This window comes from Calliphora vicina, chromosome 5 (genome assembly GCF_958450345.1).
Source record: "Calliphora vicina chromosome 5, idCalVici1.1, whole genome shotgun sequence".
Lineage (NCBI taxonomy): Eukaryota > Metazoa > Arthropoda > Insecta > Diptera > Calliphoridae > Calliphora > Calliphora vicina.
In genome coordinates, this window is record NC_088784.1 from 30,036,090 (window position 1) to 30,051,131 (window position 15,042).

Sequence of the window (15,042 nt, forward strand, 5' to 3'; positions counted from 1 at the left end):
GACATAACAGAAATATAACTAATCAGCCCAATTAAGAATAAAAATTTCCCGCGAGTTTTTTTTTCCTTTTCCCATTTTTCATATTCAAGTTCAATGTTAAAACAAGAAAAGGGAATAAACTCCCGGGTAATTTGTATTCATAATTGGGCTGAATGTATATATCGAGGGATTTAATAATAGCAAGACAGGCTAGTATATGAACCCCTCCACAATGGAGAGGAATGTTTATATGTCCATCGCTTTTAATCAAAATATGACCGCTGTGTATATCCTGTGTAAGATATTGTTACGTTTTAACTTTTATTTCCTTTAAATAAACCGGATACTTTTGATTGCAAATAAAAGCCGTTTAGTAGTTTGAAAATTGTAACAACTCTTTATTTATTTAAAAATGTACCACAACAGAATTAGATAGTCACTCAATGTTTTTTTTATACACGTTTATAAATTCTCAGAAATACAGACACTTTATAATGTACACGAATTCACTTGAAAAATACAGCACACTTTAAGGCACTCAGTTGATGTTTATTCGAATAGCGTCTCTGATAAACTCACTCACGACTGCAACCTCTGCCACTATTTAAAACACTGCATTATCATCTAGAAAGCTCTATTTCTACAATGTTCTTTAACTGAATATTCGAATTCTAATATACGGTCGCAACAAACAGCGTTGCCATACTTACGATCAATGGTCAACTGAAAGCTTTTATTCAATGTTAATAATGCCCACAGATATGTTAAAGTATGGGCACTGCTATTTGAAAGCATTATGCAACTTCAAATCAGCCGTTAAAATCGTTATATTTGAATTCAAGTACAATTTCGTAACAATATTTTCCTATGCATTCGGTTTTCCGCATTAGGTTTAGAGTCCAAATTTATGCCAAGTAATTTGGCATCCTTCGATCTAGTATGATCATACCTTCAACCCAGAATGTATGTAAAAAGTTTCCGTGTTTCATTATGAAAACATTCATATTGGGATCTTTAGACAGTACCTTCCGAAGATGTGATGCCTCCGTAATACTTTCGAAATCTCCGAAAAACAGTTGCCATGATTCTTATTTTTGCCCTTATGGTTTCATTTGTGAAAGTGTTGATACGGTGACGAAAGTCGCATCTCCGCAATAATTCAGTGCCGAACCAACCTGATACAAGAATAAACGAATCTAACCTCCTAAATCGACCCTCGATAAATGCGCAAGGTCCTGCATTAACGCAGTTGAATTACCCGATTGGACAGGATAAATACAGATAAGGTGTTTCTCAGGGCAACTTCTACAAACGTCATTAGAAGGAATGTTTTATATCCTAGCAAGCGCACCTATTGAGATCCCCGTTCAAAACGTCCTTCGATATCGAGCTAATAGTTAAAATAGACAATACACTGTATAACTGACTTACACCATGAAAGGAGTACACCAACTAGCAATTGAGAGTCTACTTTAGTACTGCCCTTTTGATGGCCGATCATGTGGCATGAAGCAAAACCCTTATCGAAATCGGAGAATATAAAAGCCTCCACAAATGTGTCTCTAAATGGAGCTGACTCGCTTGTGATTGATATAGAAATACGTCCGTCAAGGAAGGGTATGCAGTATATATAATATACACATCCCAAAATAATCGCATGGCCGGTACCCAGATCGCTGAATACACGGCCAACTGTTTGGTCATTAGATCTTGGAGAACTACGTAGCGCATCAAGACTTGTACAACAAACTGGTCATTGGAAGAATCTGAACATCCAATGGATGATAACTGAACATCCATTGGATGTTCAGTTATCAAATATAATTAATTAATGGGTTTTATATGTGGTCTATGATTACCACTTGAAGATTATGAACAATGCTCTGGCACTCTCTAACAATAGGACCAATACTCTCTTAGTCCTTGGTAGAAACACTTCTTAGACATCTTATGGATATAGATACTGGGTCGCAACTTTATATAGTTAATGGAATATTCTCATAAAATGAAATGGTTTTAATTTCTAATTCTAATTACCGACATAGCTGCCAAATTGGATCAGATACAACAGCTGGCAACTGGTGTTGGTCTTCATATTAACTTCGATAAAACTAAGGTTCTACATATCAATACAATTAATCTCTGCAAGTATTTATTAACCGCTGCTTGCGAATATGTTGGCCGAATGTAGTTTCCAACAAAGACATCTGGCAAAGAACAGGCGAAACACCAATCCCCATAAAAATAACAAACAGGAAACGAAGCTGGGATGGACGTATTTTGAGAAGGCCTCATAATGATATATCAAAGATGGCAATTGACTGAAGAAGAAGTAGACCCGCGAACACCTGGAGAAAGCAACTATAGTCCGAATTTAGCGAAACAGGAAGAACTTGGTCTGAGATAAGACTAATGGCGCAGGACAGATCCCGATGAACAAATTTCGTTATGGCCCTTTGTTCCAACTTGAGACCATAGTAATCAATCTATATATAATTAAGTTTTTAGGAATTGAATTGATAATTGAAATTGAATTGATAAATTCAAAGCTATTTATCCAACACTAGGGCCAATATTTCATGCTAGTAAAACTACAGCTAAAACAAGTCCACCATAAATTAACGATAAAACAAGTTCTATCGTAAAGTTAAGATGTCAAGCAATAATTATTTGCAGAAATTATTATGTCAACAGAAGTATTCGAAAATGGCTACGGAACACATTATTTTCGACTTTAAAGATTTGGGGAGTTAAAATTATACCTATACTACTATTACTTTTATAGAAAAACTCAAAAAAAAAAAAATAAAAAATGTGTTTTTAATCGTTCATAACATTTTTATAATAATTCGATTTTTATGATTGAAAATCCATATTAAAACCTATTGAACAAAAAAAAATCATCCAAAAATCCTCATCCATTCAAAAGTTGCAGATTTTTGATCAGAAAATTACCAAAATTGTCCACTGTGCGGTGGCCAGAAATTGTGCAATGTTGAGCTTAATTAGTCGAAAGTTATAAAAATCTCTATCGAATTGAATTTTTTAAAACCTTCTTAAATAAGCAAACCACTCGTCAAGATGTCAACATCAAAATATCCCTAATTTCAATATACTTACCTATGGAGTAAATATTTGTTAATTTTTACCTTTAGATATTGATTTGAAATGAATGTGAAGTTGCCTGTTAAGTAAAGTTACACCGTAGATAACATAAGACTTAGATATCTATACCGATTATGCCAAATCTCAAAACATAGCAAGTAAACCACGTTTGTGCGAATAATAATATGTTCAATAAAATTATTACGTTACTTTATTTATAAATCCAGGCTACAAAAACGACATTCAATAAACAATAAACTATTGAAACAACATTTTGTTTTAAAACCCGATAATGGCTGCCAACTTATTTATGCCACCTCTAAAATGTTTCAACTGTGTAAACAAGCAAGAATTTTGGGCCACCTAAGATAACACGCAAACACATTTACTCAAAACTGAAGGAAGGAAGTAGAAAGAAAGAATTTTCTAAGAAGTAAAAACCATAAAGGAAAGTGTTGCATACAAAGTTGGCGCCAAGATGTATTGAATGTATTAAATTCTGTCAGGATTAAGTTTTATTCATTGCCAATACATGATGCTGCTGCTGCCATTCGCCCATTTGGAAGGCGAAATTTCCCAGTTCTTGTTACTTTTATACCATGGCTTTTGGACGAACAAACAAAATAGAACATTAACGATATATTTGCCAAAATGAACAGATGAGCACGCGCGAATATTGTAAACTCGTTAACGAAAACAGCAACAAAAATAATTTTACCCACGTTTTTTTTTTGTAGCAAGTTCTTTTAGAATATTTATGTGAATGTTTGGATAAGTATCAGTGAATAAAAGTTGCAAAACTATAAAAGTTTAAAAGTTAGTTTGAGGAAATATATATTGGATTGCACTTAAGTATATAGGAAAAGGAAGTATGTTGAAGAATTTAAATGGGAGTGAAGAAATAGGATAAATTGTTGGTCGAATATTTTTGACAACTATACAAGTGATGGGATTTTAGCATTTATATTTAGTACCAAATTGACATCTAGTACATGACAAAATGGGGCAAATAGTACCAAAATTTCTTTTCAGGAAATAAACAGGATTTTTATTACTTTTTGGCAATACTTTTTTATAATTGTTAAAAATTAATAATAATTCAACTATATCTTGTAGATTTTATAAAATGAGCAAGAGGCCAAGAACGAATGAAGCCAATATCGGATACTCTATTCCAAAGTGTCCCAGAGAGAGAGCGTTCTGCATTGACCGAAACAAGTAGTAGTCGAACGGGGCACGGTCTGGACTATCTACCGGGTGAGGCAAAACTTCCCAACCACTTCATACTAAATACACAATATGCCGTGATGGAATATTACGGTTCCGCATATTCTGGGCGATTTTCGCCCAATGCTTGCTTCAAATGAAACAGTTGCGTTCGGTACATGTTCCGGGTTATGATATGCACCCTTCAAAATATCATATAAGTTATTAAAAACAATAACCGCGTTCAAAATATACGCCATCTATTGTAAATTCCGCTTTTTAAGTCATGCACCCAATAAATTTGGTACTTTTTGGAAATTCAAACTCTTAAGGGGTAAAGTATTTTGAATATTTTATTATAAACTCGCACTATGATCCTGAAATTTTTTTTAATAAATGTGGAAAAAAGTATCGAAAAGGTGTAAAAACGGGCATATACATTTGATTATCTATTATTAAGCCAATTCCGATACAGTTTTAAATAATGGTTTCTCCAGTCATACAAAAACTGCACTATTTTCTGACTTATTGCCAATTTTATGATTAAAATCATTTTAATATGAACAAGTACGAAGCTATATTCGGCTGTGCCGAATTTTATATACCCTTCACCAAAATATGCTTTAAAATAAAAATTTTAAATATTTTTAGGTAAACAAAATTTAATTTTTTTTCCAGTTGTTTTTTCGAAATTGTTTTTTAATTTTTTTTTTAAATTTAATAATTTTCTTTTTAGTTTTTAAAATTTTTTTTTAATATTTAGTGAAAAAAAATTTTGGTGAAAAAAAAAATTCGGTTTAAAAATATTTTTCCGATTTTGACCCATTGTAGGTCCAACTTACTATGGTCTTATATACGTCGTTGCACAGGTCCGAGCCGGAAGAATTTCGGAGATATTGATGTATCACTCGTGTATGTAAGTTATTTGGGGGCTTCAGAAAGTTGAACACACAGACTGACAGATGGACATGGCTATATCGACTCCGCTATCTATAACGATTCAGAATATATATACCTTGTTGGTTCGCAAATGAAAAATGTAAAAATTACAAACGGAATGACAAACTTATATATACCCTTGCCACTCATGGTGAAGGGTATAAAAATCGATTTGGGGTTGAAACTTTTCTTTTTAAACCAGTTTTTCAACCGATTTATAGCCACATTTATGTTTCAGTTCATTTTCATATGAAAAATCAATTTTGAGTTGAAAATATATTTGATCACAGATTGTAGTCCGTTTTCCATTTGCACCACTATTTGCCGACTTAAAGGCACATTTATGTTTCAGTTCATTTTCATATAAAAAATCGATATTTGGTCGATAATAAAAAGTCGACAATTTACCGACATATTGCCACGTTTATGTTTCAGTTAAAATCTAAAAAATCAAATTTAAATATGTATGTATGAAAGTGGTCTTGAGATAAATCCAATAAAACACGACAAATGCCAAGATTCCGGGCTTCAGACTTCCGCGATTGAAAAACATCGAAATCCCACATACAAATAATGCGATTGGAAACTGAATACATAATGTCATGAAAACACACACAATACAGGCTTAAGAGGGCAGCGGTGGCCTATTACACCTGTCGTCTTATATACCATTCACCAAATTATAATTAAAAATTTTAAATATTTTTATTTCACCAAATTTTTTTTCCAATGTTGTATTTTTTAATTTTTTAGAAAAAATTTTTTTTCGTATTATTTAAATTAAAAAAAAGAATTTTTGTTTTTTAAAATTTTTTTAATATTTAGCGAAAAGAAAAACTTTTGGTGAAAAAAAATTCGTGTTAAAAAATATTTTTTTCCGATTTTGACCCGTTGTAGGTTCAATTTACTATAGATATCCATATTGTCTATATTAATGACTTAGTAATCCACTAGAACATATGGCCACCTTCGGACTATATTACTCCATATTCAGATTTTGATAGGGTGCTCAAAGTCTTAGTTCCCTCCAGGAGTGAGTGGTAATCTCGTGTACTAATTTGACACTAGGATAAAATGAGTTGTTGTGTTGTTTCTGTGACGAACTTTGGATTTTTGCTATTATGGTAGCTAGTAATACACTACATGACCATAATACTCGCGGCAGTATTTGTATTTTTGTCGACATTCAGGCGGCACTTCTCTTATTGAATGCCTATACAATTTAATATTTATTAGTCAGGCAATGTAAGAATGCTCTGTCAAGGCTTAGTCGTCAATCTGACATTACTTTAGTTTGGTTCCTTGTGCATAAAGACTTCTATGACTACGAACAGGCTGACGAGTTAGCCCGAATGTGATGTGCTTTAGATATCTGGAATGCGGTTTCAGTATCAATTCCACAGGGGACTATTAAAAATATTATCTTCGGACACATTCTTACAAAGACTGAGAATAGTTAATGTGGCCTTCTTTTAACCAAAAAAGGAACTATGCAACTGATATAGAATGGATATATCAAGGTTGATGGCAATATTAGCGGGGTACTGGATGCTGGGCAAACATTGCCGTCTAAGGGTAGTTTTTTAAGCTTAAGCTAACATGAAATGTGAACGCACAAATTTAGACTAAATGGTACTTTTTGTATTTTCTATTATGATCAAACGATGTTTCGAGATACAACGCTTTTGCTAATTTTGTAAATGGTAACGAAAAATAATTAACATTACCAAATTCCTAGACTCAAATCGAATATGTACATGAAAAACAACATTCTCACTGTTACAAAAACTGAAACTTTTGCTCTTGTCCGTCCCGGCAACATCATCAGCTGCAGCAACAAGCAAAAAATATAAACAACAAATATTAAAGAAATTCCAGTATACAAACAAATACGTACATACCCGTACATAAACGGAGAAAAAATAACTATGAATAATAATAAAAATTGTTACACTAGCAAACAAATATAGCGATATAAACAAACACAGATACAAAATGTATCTACCCAAAAAAAAATATAAGTTTTGTTTGTATAAATGTATTGGTATTTTTTGTAAAAATATGTTTTTGCATTCATTTGTTCGTTCGTTTGCTCGTTCATTCATTCATTGACACACAAAAATCCTTGTGCACTTTATTTTGTGCACCCAATTGTTTCGAGGATGCTTTAAAGCGATTTAATCTCATTGGAAGGCGTTCAACAGATGTGTTCCACACACACAGTAGCCCAGCACTCTTTTGTGCCACTTACATACAAGTATAAGTGAACTCATACACAGTCAGACATAAATAGATACATGCATATTTAGATTCGGGTAATAGTACTCGCATGTAACTGATAATTCAGTTACTCAGTGGAAATCCATATACATAATAATAATCGTAGTCTAATACAATATAAATGGTTTTCATTTATGGTACGATTAAGACTGAATATAATAGCAGGGCCCGGAAACTCTCCTGTCAAAGACCTAACTCAGTTGTCAAAAACCTAAAGGTTGAGAATATATTAAAAAAAAAAACTACTAAGATTTTCAAATTTCAAATTTTTCTGTGAATACTTTAATAATTACTTATATGTTTTAACATATAATCGATTAAATATCACTCTCGAATAATTGTCTACACTATGTCTAGTTACTTGTAACAAAAAACGACCGAAATTCAAAGTTTTTAAAAAGCTTTCGAATTATTGTAAGTTTTCATTTTTTTTGCCTGTTTTACATGTGTTTAAATATATGAACAGGAGAAGAATAAACAAACAAGTATGAAAAAATAAAAACTAAAAAAGAAATGATAAATATTCAAAAGTAGAAATGTGTTAAATGCATACAAATAAAATACAAACAGCCACTAGAACACGAACGAATATTATTATATATTTTTTTAGTATTTAAAGTTTGTTAGCAGAGTATAACGACTCACAAATTGTTAGGTTATCCTACGTCGATTACAGTAAGTCCCTTGTCGGCCTATATCTTCATATAGGAAGGTGGAATGCTTAATAAAACCTTGTTATTAAAATCAAGAGTAATAATGGTACTCCACTCTGGAACTGTTTTTTTAGATATTGTTACGAAATTTCACATAGTTTGCGTGTTTTCGATAGCTGATATTTTAAAAATAAATTTCGACCTTCCATATGCCCGCCATAGCTAAATAACCATAAAAAAACCTAAATATCTCTTCAACTAAAAGAGATTACTTATATATATAGGCGTATTTTTTGTAGATCTTTTCAAGGTCTATTTATATTTTAAACTAGCTGAACCCGATCCGCGTTGCTGGCCTTTAGAAAACATCTGTTTTATATTGCATCTCGATCTCGATTTTAACATACAGTGTCGGAAAAAGTCGGTAATCCAACTTTCAATTTTAATTCATGTGGTGGCATTTCGGCTGATTCCAATGAATTCAAAAATTAAGTAGGACAATTGACTTGTTCTTCGTTCACTACTGTGTCAATCCATTTGTATTTTATTGTTTCGCCAGACACTTTCAATTGTATTTGGTCATCGAGCTTGTTAACATAATTTTTTTATTAAAAGTAGATTTCATATGGAAATTTCTTATTCATGCACCTTATATGCAAGAGTAAACAAAATTGTTTATCATAGACCGAAAATCAAAAATCTGACTATACACTGTTACCCAAAAGGCTTTTCTGAAGATTCTGTGAAAATTTTATAAAAATCGGTCCAGCCATTTTTGAGTCCATACGGAAAATACATACACACATCCATTTTTATGAAATATATTAGCGGTATAATGTAAAAAATGGATTTTTACACGCCCCTCCCTCACAGACCGAATATTAAAAATCTGTCTATACAGTGTTACCCGCTGGGCTATTCTGAAGATTCCCTGAAAATTTCATCAAAATCGGTCCAGCTGTTTTTTATATATACATATATAGATGGCATTAGCGGTATAATGTAAAAATTTGATTTTGCCACACCCCTCCGCCCACAGACCGAATATCCGGTCCAGCTGTTTTTGAGTTCATTCGGAACATACATCCATTTTTATATATATAGATGAAAAATGTTTGTATGAGAAAATTTGAAAATCTTCTTTACGAAATCACCGAATGGACCTAATGTAGTATTTTAGGTGTCCAAAACCATATTCAGAAAATTTCCTTTCCAATGATACCAGTTTGGAGCTAATCGGTTGGATGGTCTCAGAGTCTATAACGGACATTTTTTGTATTTTATATTTTATTATGTATAGATAGAATAGAATATAGAATATAGATTTGAGCTCACTCGGATAATAAATGGATTTTTGGCAATTTTTAAAAAAAATGTGAAACCCAAAGTTGAGTGTAATTTTGCTATCTTTGGTGGCCCTCACTGAAATTTTCCGCCAAAAATGTTCGTGGAATATTTTAATCCTTAAATGACCTTTTTGAAAGGACTTTTTTGATTTTCTCGAAAATGGGGGCCAAATTGACCCCTAAAGAGAGAAGCTAGAGGGTTAAGATCTTCCACAAAAATTATCCCCATAAAATTCTACAATATAACTCTGACAATAAGAATTCTCTCAGACATTAACTTAAATTTTTTTTTCATTTAGTATAATGCTCCCTAATAATCAAAAAATTAAAACTTTGACCCAATGTAAAAAAAAATTCAGACCAGCTGGACTAAAAGTTTATTCTACAAAAATGATCTACTCAACATGACCTTTCAGAATTATAGAATCGCTATTCTGTTCCAAAAATACTTTTTGACAGTGATTTCATTACTAAATAAATAATTTATTTTATATTTTTTATGTAAACTATTATTAAGTAGAAATATATAAACCGTTATGGCCAATGCCTAAGCTATGCTATGGCTAAGCTGTTGAAATAAATTAAAAATTAAAGTATTAAAATCAAATAAAACTAAGTGAATGAATGCTGAAATAATAATTTCATTCAATCTAGATACAAATTTGAAATAACAACAACTTAATCACTCAATTGTTGATTACATATTCATGGCTATTCCTGTTCTCACTTTCACCATTCACCCTATTTTTGAAAGCATAATTACAACAATATAATATAAAATAAAATTTCGAAAATTATATAATTAAGGTTAAACAAATTACGTGTAAACATTTCTAATAAGAAATTCTAAAAAAATTAGCTACTTTTGTTGTAATTGTGCTTTCAAAAATAAGGTGAATGGTGAAAGTGAGAACAGGAATAACCCTGATTATTATATGCGTTTCTAGGTTAGAAAACATACAAAATTGCCATAAAACTTTTTCCCAGAAGGACAAAACATTCCTCTGATACTTGATTCAGAAGCATACTTGCTAACTTCTAACTGGTTAAATTAATATGTATGTTTTGAAAAGGTAAACATTTTCATTTTACCTTAAACGCCACTAAAGTTTGAATTTCTACAATACTTAATTTGGTTGAACATTGCACATCTGTATTGATTTCATAATGCTAGTGTTCCAACTCGTGTCTTTGTAGATAATTCTGTATGACTCCAGTTCTTCCCCATTCTCAAAATGGACAAAACAAAAAAATTGTTGTCCCCGTAGCTGCTGACGTAGCAGCAGCTCATTATAAAGATATGTTCAATAAACTTATCAAACAAATATAAAATTTCCAAAAAGTTCTAAACTCGTGCCTTATATTTTTCCAGTATATTAAAGAAAATGCAGTGGTATGATGGATCGATCAGTGACTCAGTAAGGTTACTATAGCATATTCATATGGGGGTTTTCATCTCAAGTGACACAACTTTTGAAACCGATGTCTTCTGATCGGGATGAAATTTGCACCAAGGTTAGTCCTATATGTGTTCGAGTTCGAGATCTCACTAATGTACAAACTAAATATATCACTCGAGATTCTTTCCAAAAAAAACTTTTGTCATTCAGCTTTCCTATAAAAAGCAAATAAGCGTTGGAGCTCAAATTTTTCTATACAAAATAATTAATAAATTCTTCAGCTCCCTACCATGGACCTGAAAACAAGTTTGACCTAAAAGCTGTAAATTTGTATTTCCTAGAATGTTCAATACTTTGTTATACTTCCCAATCTCAAAATAACCTGAAAAAATGTTTCTAATTAAGTTTAAATTAATTAAAAAACCAATTTTTTTTTCAAAATTTTTGACCAACAAAATTCTAAATTTGTGTTCCAAAAATAACGAATTAAGTCTTCAAATCCAAGAAACAGAACACAATTTTTCACAATTTGCCTAAAAAAATCGAATGTAGGTATTCGCAGAAAATTTTAACAATAAGAACCTTTTACAGCAAACATTTGAGACTAATTTTTGTTGCAATAGTTCAAGAACTTCTGCACTATAGTCATATAATTAATCATAAATCGGAAACTTCTTTCCTTTGCAAATGTCTGCTTAATTCATCTCCTTCAAGACATTATAAGCTAATAACATTCATAGCGAGTGATTATATTCAATAACCTTCATATATCAATCTCCATTCTTCAGGATCCAGGGATTAACATTTTCAAAATCACGTATCCTGGTATAAAAATGTCCCGTTTCTAATCCCTACTGCTCATACATGTTCAGAGACCCCAATGCCCTAATCCAACGTTTTAGTAGGATTCCTACAACATATTCGCCAAAATAACTGCAAATAACTTTTTTAATTTTCCGGCATTATACAAATTATATACAAACTCCCTCGTAAATTGATGGCAGTTTTGTAAACACATACATATTATTTATTATAATTTAAAATAATGTAATAATACCATTTTTATGCTCATTGTAACAATTATTATAATCTGGAGAACAATCTTAAAGATATTTACTAATTCTTACCTTAAAATTCACTTGGCTTTAACAAAGTTATAATTAAAAATTGAAGTTTATTTTTTTTCACTAACATTTTGAAAATTTTTATAGATTTATAGCACAGTCACTAAAACATTGTTTTATATTAGTCCAATCCATCTCTAAACTTTTTCTTTTAGATTTTTAATGCTGGTGTGTTATTTAATTTAATTAGTTTAAAATTTTATTTATTTCAATATTTCTGATTATAAACAAAACAATTTTTACTTATCACATAGGTGTATTTTACTATCCCACTGAATAAAACACAAAAAAAAACGTAAACTTGTCATCTGGCCACACTGAAACTGCCTTATCACTATCATACAGTAAACACTGCCTTGTCTACTACATTGTTTTGACATTTACCCCCAAATATTTGACAACTCTCACAGCACTAGCAAAAAATCGAACACACGAACAGTGCAGTTAAATTGGATAGAATTTTGTTAGCAAAAAACTTACAAAATGCCTGATTTATCCAAAGCTGAAAAGGAATTTTTGCTCCGCAAGCATGAGCAAACCATGAAATTGCGTGCTGAATTCATAAAAAATTCAACCAACCCTTTCCGTCATGCTACTGGTGAAGGTGGCACTGTGGTAAGTTTATGTGAGCGACAGAGTGTTATGTCATCTGTTTATTAAAATTGTATACATTTTATTTATGCCCAATTAATGGATATTTTTTTATTTTGACTTGCAGTTCGATGCCGGTTTAGCCCGCTTCCAGTCCATGAGAGTGTCGAATTTTGAACACTTCAAGCCTACTGGTCATGCTTTCCGTATTGGCATGGGTTTGGTTATGCTGCCCATTGTTGTCTACGCCTGGGCTTTAAACAAAGAACGTGAGGGACGTGAACGTCAATACCGTAATGGTGAAGTTGCCTACAAAGACCGCCGATTTAAATTCATCTAAAGCCTTTTCTTAATAATTAACTGCCCACTGTGGTGTCATGAAAAATAAACAGTGAAACGATTGTAAATTTGAGAAAAAAATAAGTGCATTGAAATATAGTTTAATTATGTTTTAATATCTATAGTAAATAACAGTACTAGAGTTTTATTTGTCTTCCAATTGCTTGTCGCGGGCAATAACAAAGTCTTCAAATTTTACCATATAAGTGGTGCCGTTGTGCCAATGAGCAGTTACTTTGCAAGGCTGAAAAGTAAATTATTTTAAAATTAAAAGAAATACTTTTAGGGGAGTATTATTATATACATACAAAACCACAATGTGTCAAAACTGCCTCTACTATGCCCGCAGTGAAGTTGGCACAATTTAAGGTGCCCTTATCTTTGGGCACACTTATGAAGGTATTGACCAAAGGCTGCTTTTCTATAATATAATAGGTACGTTCATCATCTACTTTTTCCAATTTTTCCGCTTCTTTGCCAAACAAATTCTTCCAGACGGTGGTTTTAACAAACAGCAACATTTGTGTCAATTTTGTTTCTCTTTTTGAGCTACGTTCTCGCATGAAGTACAAATCAATAATACGTGCTCCCACATCTTGGCCCATTTCATGGAGTCTAGAAAAAAGTATTTTAAAGGATAATTCAATATATTAATATCTGAATTTTTAATTCCTTACCTATTTTGCAATTCTGGCACGGTATGCACTTTGCTTTGACTGTATTGCACTATTTCACTAAACAGCAGAGCCACTATGCTTTGAGACACCTCAGATTTACCCTTGGACAAAGGTCTATCTAATATATTGGTGCGTGGTCTCATGGAGGAAATTTTTAAGGCTTCCAGCTTTTCCATATTGTTTTTAAATTGATTTTATTTGTCGTATTTTAATAATAAAAGCAATTAGTAAATGTTTATTTACAAAACCAAATGACACAGAATTTAATGCTGCTTCTTTGTCATAATAACTATTCACTGTGAATTGATGACAATATGTCAATGATATGAAAGACAGGGTTCTGAAATTGTTAAATTTTTTTTAATTAATAAAATATTTCATATAAAGAATTCAATGCAAAATTTAGTTTGTCTAGATTTGAAACATTGCAAAATAATTATTTCTGTGATACGTTGACATTTTGATATTTAATAATATTCCTTGATTTACTGAAATAATTATAATGTATTGCATACTTTTAGGCTTAATATTATAATAAGTACAAACTTTTTAGGCTAATAGAAGGAAGAAATAAGAGAATATTTTTAGAAGCAAAAAGCAAATCAAGTCAAGGTAAAAAAATAAAATTTAAACTTAAATATTTTTTAAAGTACATGTAAGATATAATTCAGAAAAATAAAAGGTATTTTATAAATCATTTAATACCGTTCGTAAAAGTTACAAACTCTACAAAACTTTGAAAACCAGAGGCAGTAGACTTATCTTAGTTTTATTAGAAATTTAATAATTTTTTTAGTACCTATTTTCTTTTTTAATAAATACATAACTCAAAAGTGGATTTTTTTAAATTTTTTTCCAGAATATAGACGGCTTAAACCCATTACTGTTTTTGAAAATTAACAATATTGTCAACAAATCCATACATTCGTAATATGTATAGCTTTTTGAAGAATACACCCCATATGCCTTAAGAGGCTGTAATGGAAGAACATTTATAAGACGGCCGATGGGCAAGGTATGTGTCCAATTCATATCATAAAAGCTACTATTAGTGGATTCGGATATAGATCCATTTTAGATTGTAGTGCGACAATGACACCAAACACACCTCCAATGAGGTAGGTGTTTTGAAGTGGCCAATCCCATAGCAAACCTATGCAAATTTTAGATCACAAAATCATCATCAGCTTTATCTGATGCGGTTAGGAGACGAGATTGACTGTGAAGCAAATGCGGTTATAAGGGAATGGCAAAATATTTCAAAGGAGACGAGATTGACTGTGAAGTAATAATAATAAAGGGTTATCCAACAAGTTGCTTCTTTTAGGTTTCTGCATCAATTGTTTGAAGGTATTAACTCAATGTTGAAAATCAAATTTAATTTTATCTTGTATACATTCCTT

General features: G+C 31.5%; 2 protein-coding genes across 2 annotated transcripts; one reads left to right on the top strand and one right to left on the bottom strand.

The window, feature by feature from the left end:
- The first annotated feature begins 12,428 nt into the window (after positions 1-12,428).
- Positions 12,429-13,094, top strand: ND-B15 (NADH dehydrogenase (ubiquinone) B15 subunit). The gene is made up of 2 exons (XM_065511317.1): positions 12,429-12,647; positions 12,751-13,094. Exons 1-2 carry the CDS (start codon positions 12,516-12,518, stop codon positions 12,961-12,963), a joined length of 345 nt encoding a protein of 114 aa, XP_065367389.1. The 5' UTR covers positions 12,429-12,515; the 3' UTR covers positions 12,964-13,094.
- On the bottom strand, positions 13,058-13,871 carry Trs31 (trafficking protein particle complex subunit 31). Its single transcript, XM_065511316.1, has 3 exons — positions 13,640-13,871; positions 13,271-13,577; positions 13,058-13,206 (listed from the first exon to the last, which is right to left on the bottom strand). The coding sequence occupies exons 1-3, from the start codon at positions 13,813-13,815 to the stop codon at positions 13,108-13,110; spliced, it is 582 nt and encodes a 193-aa protein (XP_065367388.1). The 5' UTR covers positions 13,816-13,871; the 3' UTR covers positions 13,058-13,107.
- Between the last annotated feature and the right edge of the window lie 1,171 nt (positions 13,872-15,042).